The sequence below is a fragment of the Saccoglossus kowalevskii genome, chromosome 21 (genome assembly GCF_978046115.1).
Source record: "Saccoglossus kowalevskii chromosome 21, keSacKowa6.1, whole genome shotgun sequence".
NCBI lineage: Eukaryota > Metazoa > Hemichordata > Enteropneusta > Harrimaniidae > Saccoglossus > Saccoglossus kowalevskii.
The window spans coordinates 12065183-12075983 of NC_140661.1; the positions used below are offsets into that span (position 1 = coordinate 12065183).

General features: G+C 36.1%; 1 protein-coding gene across 1 annotated transcript; it reads right to left on the bottom strand.

Annotated features, from left to right (window-relative positions):
• Positions 1–1284: 1284 nt before the first annotated feature.
• On the bottom strand, positions 1285–5519 carry LOC100368741 (deoxyribonuclease-1-like). The gene is made up of 8 exons (XM_002737069.3): positions 5340–5519; positions 4943–5031; positions 3899–3982; positions 3385–3488; positions 2744–2856; positions 2294–2448; positions 1706–1811; positions 1285–1500 (listed from the first exon to the last, which is right to left on the bottom strand). The coding sequence occupies exons 1-8, from the start codon at positions 5478–5480 to the stop codon at positions 1453–1455; spliced, it is 840 nt and encodes a 279-aa protein (XP_002737115.1). The 5' UTR covers positions 5481–5519; the 3' UTR covers positions 1285–1452.
• Between the last annotated feature and the right edge of the window lie 5282 nt (positions 5520–10801).

Consider the following 10801-nt stretch of genomic DNA (forward strand, 5'->3'; position numbering starts at 1 on the left):
TAGAGCAATATGCCACATATTCATAAATTCAGTCTACATTATTTAAATGATTATATTTACATATTGTTTTTACACGGGGTGTGGCTCAGTGTTTCGTTTGATGTCGTTATACCACAGAGAAGATAGATTCAACCCCACCTTAATTAACAGTAAGTACAATAAGATATATTCTTTTTGGACAACCAGCAATACCTATTGGACATACAGTGTTAAGTTTATAAATATTATTAAATAATAATTGATTTACCTTCGAAGAAATAACGTAGCACACAAGGCGATTATACGACGAGCAAGTTTAGAAAAATGGCGTCTTTTCGGATCAGATGACTCATCTTTATCGAAACGAGCAGAATAATTTGCCTGTTGCTACATTCGTCCTAGCGTACTGAACTCCTCATAGACGACGGTGTAAACACATAAACAGCTGAGATATTTTACACAAATCACCAAAGAGTCAATTTTCCAACATTATAAAATAACAAGTAATTAGTTTATCATTTTTTTAATTAAAAAGTTAATAAATAGCGTCATCCCATATGTAAATGCTGGAAATGCTGACCCAGCTGATTATTCACTCTGAATGTACCAGTATGAACAATTTTCTTCATGAATGTACCTAAAATAGTCAGACTGTTACACTTTCCAATGTGGTTCCTTTTACAGAGATGTAGCAAAGATACTACATGGGGCCTTTATTTACTACGGATGAAATTAGTGCGTTTGTAGATTTCTCTAGTTGTCTTTTTCAAAACTATTGAATCATCAGAGTCATGTTGGATATGGGTCCCACGTAACGTATACAACGTGTGTAACATATATTGTTTGTATGCACTGTGGCCGCGTGCTGTACGAAGGCTCGGACACTTTACATCAAAGCGACGTATTCTAACAAGTATGGGTACAATGTGTTTCTTATTTCTCATGCCATAGTTTCCCATAAGGAGTCAATGTTATTGTATATGTACAGATTATGGCGAGGTGTTCGTACCCACACATTCCGTTCTGCGTTAGGTCAAATGTTTCATGTGTGGTAGAATAACTAACATATTGATTGATACTAACCGTACCCGGTCATAAAACGAGATAACGTATCCTTATTGAAAGATTGACACCACGTGGAGCCTAGCTATATCAGATATATAGAAGGTGATTGGCTGAATCATGGCTATGAATATATTGGTCAATTAACTTATGACTTATCAGTGAACATACATTACACCTAAAATAAAGTAATCCACAGTATTTCTCGTTGAAAATAGAACATAATATTCATTACATTCAGTATTTATGTTAACACTTTTAAACTTTATTATGGGTCTATGGTAAATTAATCGACTGTATTAAGAGCGTCCACTCATACAATAATGATAGACAGTCATGCTGGTATTGTTGTTAATACGATATCATAAACCACCTCACAGTGACGTGTTTACACTGTCTGGATCAATGCGTCTAGTCGATGATCATCTCCACTGGGTAGTGGTCACTCACGTCCAATGCCTGGAACAAATCAATGCGGTATGACATAATATAAAACGTACATATATTCAGATATATCCATCTAAACGAAACGGTTCGCGAGATTGTGCTATGCCATGTGATTACAAGAAAATACAACGTTCAACTGCATTCGATATATCAAGTGAGGGCGCACCATGCAGGCGTAGTATCGTTTATGTAGTAACAAAAAACGCGCGTGACGTACCAGTGTGGGATCCATTGGGGTTCCATAGAGGTCAATGTCATAATAAAATACTTTAGCACTACCCGGTCGGAACGCGTCTGTGAAGCCAGCTCCATGAGTTACTAATCTGTCGGGATAACGTGATACGTAAATTAGCAGAGAGGGAAGTGTTTATTAAAGCAACACAGTTGTCGCCTTGCGCCCTGTTCCATGTGAAGCCCATGCGGTGTATACAAAACGTGTACAAGACATTATTAGATCTACATAAAATATGAACGACTGTATTTTGTATCTTGAGTTCAGTTCGCACGTAAACGATTTATTCATCGGTATGTCCATGTCAAGATATCTATATTCATAAGTAAATTATTTGCCTGTTATTATTAAGTTGGTCAAATCAGTTGTGCTATCACATTTTCTATCAAAATTACAATAATTATGTTTAATAAATGTACATATTCTTTCAATAGACAACGTCACGGTATAATTGAAAGTATGGAAATGATATGACCCCCCCCCCCAACAAAAACGCCCTCTATGTTCTATCCCACAATCCTTTGCAAAATCCAATATGGAGTTAACACATTTCTTCCCTATACTGCTACTTACCTGTCATATGCACACGACGAAGAAGCCAAGTTGGTGTCGGCATCATCGCCGATTAACCAACTGAAACGAGATTGAGTTCTGTAACTGATGTATTGCCAGTCGTCCTCTCTAACATAATCACAGTCAGCGTTGTAATCTCCACCAATCAAAACATTCTAGTAGCATAAAAAAGACGAATAACAAACTACATTACATTGTGCAGATGCGCCCAGCAGGCGATTGGAAAAGTATGCGAGCTAGGAACTCAGTGGTGTCGGTCGTTTTGCCAAATTTGTAAGTTTTCATTTGTTCCTATGTGATCTCAAAACTGTACTGTTTAAAAAAAAGTGACACAAAGTTCTGATGGAAGTACATTTGGTTATATACAATTATTTAAAATTATATTAAATTTTAGTTATTTAAAATTCAACAAACAAATCTCAAATTTCGTAATATTAAAATACAGCTTACCACGTTGTTATATACATCTACTGCGTCGTCATTAACCAATGTCAGATAATCAATCTCCGCCACTGCGTCATCTGGTTTTACGTGTATGGCTCCAAATACAAAACGGGTGAGTGCTGATGTCAAACAAAAAGCAAAACATGTATTACTAACATTAGTTTTACCATGGAGCTAAAAAAAGATTCTTTTTTTAGCTCCATGGTTTTACACATCACGTTTCATGTTTCATATGTGCTTCAAACCAAATCGTCGGCAACAATTTGCAAGACTGACTGCCTACAATTCTAAAATTTGAAATTTTTGTTTATGTTATGAACAATAATATGGCATAACGTACAGTCAGTTTACCGGGTGAATTTGAATGCATTTATACTTGCTTCACTGATGTAACTTTTGTATGTTCTTGTTGAGTGTACTAACTGTTAGAAGAAAAGAAGCAAGGTGCATTCTCCACTGTTTACTCGTGAATCTTGCTTTTGTTAACAATGAATCTGTGATTGAATAATCATTGTATTAGAACACTGTTGACAATGCAAATGTTGGTATCTAACTCTGGGCGTGTCGTTGAATCTAATGTGATTAGCTTATTTCAATTTTGCGAGTTGTACTTGGGAATGTGGCGTGATTTAAGCGTGAAAAAATACCTGAATGTGATGTTGAGAAATCAACCATGTGGGGTTCGCGTTCGAAGTAATCATGTTTAGAGTCATCATATGTGTAACTGCGCACAACCGAGACCACATCATGCCTTGAGAACAAACAAACACACACACAAACATGTCAAATCAAGTGACGGACAGAAAGCTAGTGTCATCATTATAGATAAATAACCTTGAAGTGAAGTAGTTAAAAACGTATAAAATTTTGAAAAGATTTTAAATGTATAACTTCTTAAAGTTAGTTAGAACAATACAGAACGAATTGGACTGAAGAATAAGTAAGGGTGATTACAATCGCTCAGCTCCAAAGCAGGTTAGTTGGCGTTAATTTTGTTGAAATTACATTTCAAGAAACGAGTAATGCGGACGTAGGGAGCACGTGCCTGCGAAGTTATGTTTATCTGATAGCAAATATACCATCACGATCTTACGAAAATACAAGACGTGTATGCATACGTTTATGATATACTGTTATTTATGAATAACACTGTGCGTCTACCTGTAATAAAAAGCATACTGTTCTTTAGATGATGTCCTTCCAACACGTGGTCCTAACTCCAGACTGAATGCACCATTATTTTGACTGTAGAATAGAAGAATATAAGGATATAATTATTTCTTTTTTCTTGGGCCACTCAGGGATAATAGAATCTCTTCTTTTCTTAGGGCCATTGATGGATATTATTATCTCCTTTGTTATTGGGACCACTCAGGGATAATAGTATCTTTTCTTTTCTTGCAACCACATGGGGTAATATTATATCGTTCGTTCTCTGGACAACTCAGGGATAATATTATCTCCCTTGTTGTTGGGACCACATAGGAATAATATTATCTCCCGTGTTGGGACCACTCAGGAATAATATTATCTCTTTCAAATTTTGTTCACATTTTGGACCATAAACTGTTGGTTACGGTTTTAATTTTTTTTTTTCATGTATAATAAAACGAAAGTATAATAAACCTATATGTTGGCGAGTGGGTGCTTTCCCCAATTACATTTGTTTTCAGACTACAGTCGAAATACTCGACTAGTAAGTCAGTAATTGTTCGAATCATCGCATATGATTCAGCTGGCACCGTCCGAATAAATCGCGCCTCCTTGTGACATAGAGCTCCTGTACGGTGACGGCAAGACATATATTGGCGAATACAATGTGTTCAAATCGACAACTTTGTTTGTAGTCGTTTGTCATCTAGAATATAGAGAAGCGCATACAAATATAATCTTAATTGACATTTAAAATCGATATATAAACTTTGAGCGGCCTCTTTGTCAACATTTAAGTCATATAAGGGCCAGGTCGACAGAGGGCGCTATTCATCTCACTAAACAAACCAGCCCACTCTTCAAACAAATAACTTGTTTTCATAAGTTGTGTTGTAAAAAAAATCATTTAGCATAATTTTGGTGGTCTTGTGTTTGATTGAAACTGTTGCAGGACTGGTGTTAATATGTATAACATACACTGGTCTGGTACGTCAAGTTGTATCTACACTTACAAGTCGTCAGAGCGATAGACGTTGCATGTATTTTACTTACGCGTTCAACTCATCTAAAAGATCGTACACTGCGATTTCATCGATGTCACGAACCTCTTGCACTGCACAAATGTCGTATCGTTCAATAACCTGAATGATGAGCAACGTTGATTAGAGAATGTCGTTTCTGCGTGAACAGTCAATTACGTATACTACTCAAAAGTCGATTCGTACAGTAAATATATATTATATAATTATTAACCGGGTTTTGTTGTACGCTTACTCCGTGACAGTTGAATAGGCTCGGTTGAAACTTGGCTAATGCCATATTTACAGAGGTTTTCCGACACATACCAGTTTAGAAGTAGATACCAGCGTCATTATATCCGCTGAAGAAAAAATATACGCAGTAAACATTGCAGGACGTCTATAACATGTAAATGATATGATTAACTTACGTCCACAATAACCTGTACAACCTCGGGATCGCTCATCTTGGATTTTCCAAACACTTGAATGTTCCATGCAGAAATATAAACACTGGCCTGAACACAGGCGGCTCCCAAAACGAGAATAGCGAAAGCGATGTGGATTTTCATATTGATCGTCTGCTGGCTGCTGTCGCGCGATGTTGGCAACAAATGTTAGACATGTCGTCATACATGTCAATATATAAACATCCATTACATAAATCATGATGTAAGTGACACAAATATATGAATGTATACAAGGCATATTTGCATATCATACAGACAACGATTGGGCTCTATGCGCATGTGACACCTTACATTTTCTGTATTTGTCAGAAGAATGTGTCTTCTCAAACCACGCCCATGCAAGGTTGTGCTAAAGGGAGATATCCCTGTTGAAAACACGTGCTGAATGTTTGAATGATAAGCAGCTGCTTCAAAGATACGATTTCACACTGTTTACGTCAATCAGTCAAAAAAAGTGTGTCACAAATTATTCAATCAAGTACAAAACATATTTGTCGCTGTGTTTAAAAAGTTCGAATGGTGTATTTAGTGTTGTAATGTGTGTATTTTTGTTTTCCTGTAGTTGCATATATTTCACCCTTAAGGCATAGATGTAGGTTGGCACGGTTACAGCGCCACATTCCCACGTGGTGTAATTTTCGTTCCATGCGACATAAACAACGCTTTTCGAATTGATTGTTTATTTTAAAGCACTTACAGTCGCCAAGCAGCGTGTGTTCGAATTTCGTGTAAATAAGCAATGCATTTTACACGCGCTGCATACTTCGCTATGAGTCCTACATCGAACATGACGACGCGATGCGACGTCTGTGGCGCTTTAAAACACAGTTTTACGTAAACCAAAAAAACAATGCAATCTAATGTAAAATACTAATGACCAATCATGAGTTAAATTTTGATCTGAGTTAATACTCTTTTTAAAAATATAACAAACACTTGTTGTCGGTGGGGTACAGCATATTTAATATTCTGACCTGATTTTGAGATTGGCTCATCAGCTAGATTAAACCCTGTTATCATGTGTGTGAAAAACCTTATAAATACAGCTGTCCGAATATCTCTTATTATATCTGCATTAATGCCTTTAACATGCTGTGAGCGTTTTGCATATAAGCTCAGGGACGTGTGCGGTAGGGTGGGTGATGTGCTGTTGGCGGCCACGCACTACCGACTGTCTGTTCATGCATACCATTTTATTTCTGTTTTCTGTTCCCATAAAAGGTATTGCCCACACCATGACATGCCGTGGTAGCTAGCGTGTCTGGCTATATTGGTCGCTGCCACTTTTCGTAATCGTCAGTTAAAATTTTATGCTGTAACTGACGTGTGTTTTCCCGTTGCTATATTACACGTGCAATACACAATAAGTTGGTAGTTTACTAATATTTATTCGTGTATGTGTACTTTATTTGTAGATTGGGTACTCTTTTGAATTGATTTTGGGACATTGTGGTCGAGGCTGCTGGATTTACACTCGCGTTGTTACATGTTCACTCAATCAGCAAACGTCATTTTAAACTTGGTGGTAGGGTAAAAAAAAAAGAAAGAGCTCCGTGTTCGGCTAGAGAACGCTATAATTAAACAGCCTTCTCCATTGAAATCACTCAAATACAGACAAATATCAGACAGTTACATTTACAGAATGCCACAAATCAGAATCCATCCCGTGCATTAGATCCAGCCCATGATATTGTTATTGTTGAATTAATATGTTATTGGAAGATGCAATGCTATAAACTTCGTTTAATTAATGGATACCATGTTTGGTTGATCAAGCCATCTACGTAGAATGGGATTTCACGTAGCAAGTGTGCGTGTGTCACGGTTTGTTTTCATGACAGTGGGTCGGGGACACAACTACGTGTGCAGCCTTTTAATAATGAAAACTGTTGGTGGTATATGTTACTACTGGTCGTTGATGTGACACCTGATTAAACATTCTGACTCTAGGAATGAACATTACAACATGGAGCTTGGACGTCACAATATGGTAAAAAGACATCTGGATATGGTGAATGGACATCAACATAGGGTGAACGGACATCACAATACAGTGAACAAACAGCACCATATGGTGAATGGACATCACAATATGGAAAATGTGCATCACAATATGGGGAATGTGTATCTCGATATGGTGAATGAACATCGCGATATGCTGAACTGTCATCACAATATAGTGAATGGACATCACAATATGCTGAAGAGACATCATGATATTGTGAATGGACATCACAATATGCTGAAGAGACATCCTGATATTGTGAATGGACATCACTATATGCTGAAGAGACATCCTGATATTGTGAATGGACATCACTATATGCTGATGAGACATCCTGATATTGTGAATGGACATCACTATATGCTGAAGAGACATCATGATATTGTGAATGGACATCACTATATGTTCACATACCATGCCAACAGACATCATTCTATTACACACTGCTGATTGAGGCTGCCATGACCTCGATCAATAATGCTCGCTTCGAGTCAACATTTCTTTAAATCGTCCTCGGCCAGAATCAACACATTAAATTCATGCAAATGCCGGTCCATATAATTATGTATTACCTTTCCAGCATTTGCACAGACGTTGATAGTGATCAAAAATTAATGCTTTCACGATGAGGTTTCTCTGCGTTTTCGCAACTAACACCTTCAGCTCATCGATTTATCGTGCATCACTTGGACAAATATAGAAACTTATAACCATGAGGTAGACATTTATCGATTGGCCAATCTGTAGTCGAATTTAGTGTAGTGGAAACATATTACCTTTTATTTATGTCTAAGTGGTTCCAGGTTGCTACTTTTGTTTGTCATATGTAAACATCGCGGGTTTTAAAATTTGCTCGTAGTATTTTTTTTTTTTGTACCGAAATTTAGGAAGATATTATGGAATATAAAAATACAAACAACCATCAGGTGAAATAACTATTTGCGAATGAAGGTCAATATTTGTATTATTTAATTCAGTAATTGAGCATCACCGCAGTATGGTTTCCCAAGAGATATTGCACCATTCACTACTAAAAGCGATGTGTAACATATTAATCATTCCTATGAATGTCCAGTTTGACTAGGGGTCACATGTGGAAGCATACGTCACCAACTGTGCTTAAGAGACGTTGCATGTAGTTGTTTTTCTGTATTCATGAAAACAGCGACAGAAGCATGCATGCCACGTGAAATTCCACACTACTTAATTGTCTTGGTCAAAAAACTACAAGGCTCTCCAAAAATATTCAAAAACTAATTTATTGTATTTATTGATTAGAACGGTGTATTTTAATAAATTCCCTCCCTAATAACAATTAACCATAGGAAACACAGTACGGCGAGACTGGGACCGTTTAGTATATGTAAATGTTCCATATACGTCTGTGCGAATTTATGCAACGGAGACAGATGTTTAATTATAAAGTTATCTAGTGAAAAACGGAGCACCTTCGGCTTTGTTTTCCAACAATTAGTGTTTCAGTGGAATTTAACAGATATGTAGAAAAGATGAAACAGTTTCTGTAAAATCTTTTAAAATGGGTAATTGAATCATTGTATCTACATGTAACAAGGAAAGTTTATGTGACATGTACACGAGTGATGGTGGGCGCAATATATAGAAAAAAGATCAAAAATGTGTTCGTGAAAACAATCGGCAAGGATAAATCGTGATCGCAAACCTCATTCATCCCAGAGAAGATTTTATAAGAAGTAAACTGAAGGTTACTTTTCTTTGTGCAGTTAGTATGAAAGATATACAACAGCTATACACACTAAATTTTTCTCATACATTTCATTTGGGTTATCCTGTGACCTGGAATGCAAACACATATCGATAGATTTACTGGGTTATCTATTTCTATCTTCGGGGCTATTTATACCAAGCGTCTGTAATTGTAAACAAATTTGTTATTATTATTCCCACCCATGATTAAGTTGACTTGTCGTTAAATAAAATGTTGCAGCTGAAAGTCACGTTACGCACACATTTTATGTGAATTTGCTGTGTTTCGGAATGCAAACACATAGACTCTACGCGATTCCTATAATTGGCTCACCCTACACCCATATCTATACGCTTTGACAATTGAACACCAAAGCATAATTGCATGTATTTGTTAATCACAGTGTATGTCTTGCTCACAAGCCTATTGTGTTTGTTCTGATTATCACTGGGCTTTCAATCTGAAAAGAAAATCGTTCCCCCTTAAACCACCAGGTCAATTGAAACTAAATTTGACAATATAGAACAAGTTAAGTTGATAGGATCCGTTATTGTTTTTTCTGTCATTCATTAACATTGTCTAGGTGAAATGTCAAATTTTGAAATCCTAATAAATTCTTATACGTATCTTGCCGATATTTGATGAAGTAACTACAAGAAGGTTTGTTATATTCTGCAATGTATTTTGACCTTATTAATTGATTGGCACCATATTTGGTGTGTGCATGTGTTGGAGCATACTTCTTTTTAAACCAAGATCACGCCCACATCATCCATGCTTTTATGTTAGCAAAATTTTGTTTGAAATTTTTGATAAACACAATAGCTACGGGGTAAGCTAGATACCCGCCTTTCTAATAGCCAAACATCACCGATCAGATTCGTAGATTCGGTTTTGATTGATTATTCAGCATCGCAGGGTGTCATCAAGTCACTGAATCGCACGCGGGATTCTCTGTTCGAATATTGAATATGAACTGTATTACAAGTTAAATATTTGATCTGAATCATTTTCCATTAAAATTGGTCTGAAATGCACAGCACACGCTTGAGTTGTTTCGTGAATAACCATTAAGACCGCTGTTTTGAATTTATAGGTTGAATATTTTCCCCATGTTACCGCATTATCCGAAAGAAATAATAATTCAATATAATGCCATAATCGAGCATATGCTTCCTACATATAATCTCCATCTCAGATATTATTTCATGAATGACGTCAATCTTTTAAGACAACTAACTATCAGGAATTTATTCAAAATTCAGAAATGAATGATTATTACTGAAAAACGAAGACAAAGTTTTTATTCTAAATGTGCTGAAATGTTGTTTTTAATATGCTAACAGTAATAACTTTATATTCTATTTAGTGTATCTTTATACTTTTAAGTGAAAATTTAAACGTGGAAAATAAATTTAATTTTCAATAACTTCGCAATTCAAATATAATAGTGCTAAGAGAAAACCTACAAGATGAAGGTAGTGAAATGTAATCTTCAATGACAAGCATTGAAAAGTTTGAATACAAGTGTGTAAGAACATGGGACCCATTTTTTATTGCATTTTTTGAAAAGGTCTTCTCCTCGGGAACCAATGGCTCTTTAAATCTGGTAAAATCATACGCCTTCATTTGCCAGGAAGAAAAAAAAATACAAAAACAAAATTTAAAGTACAAAAATGTGTTAACCCTTAA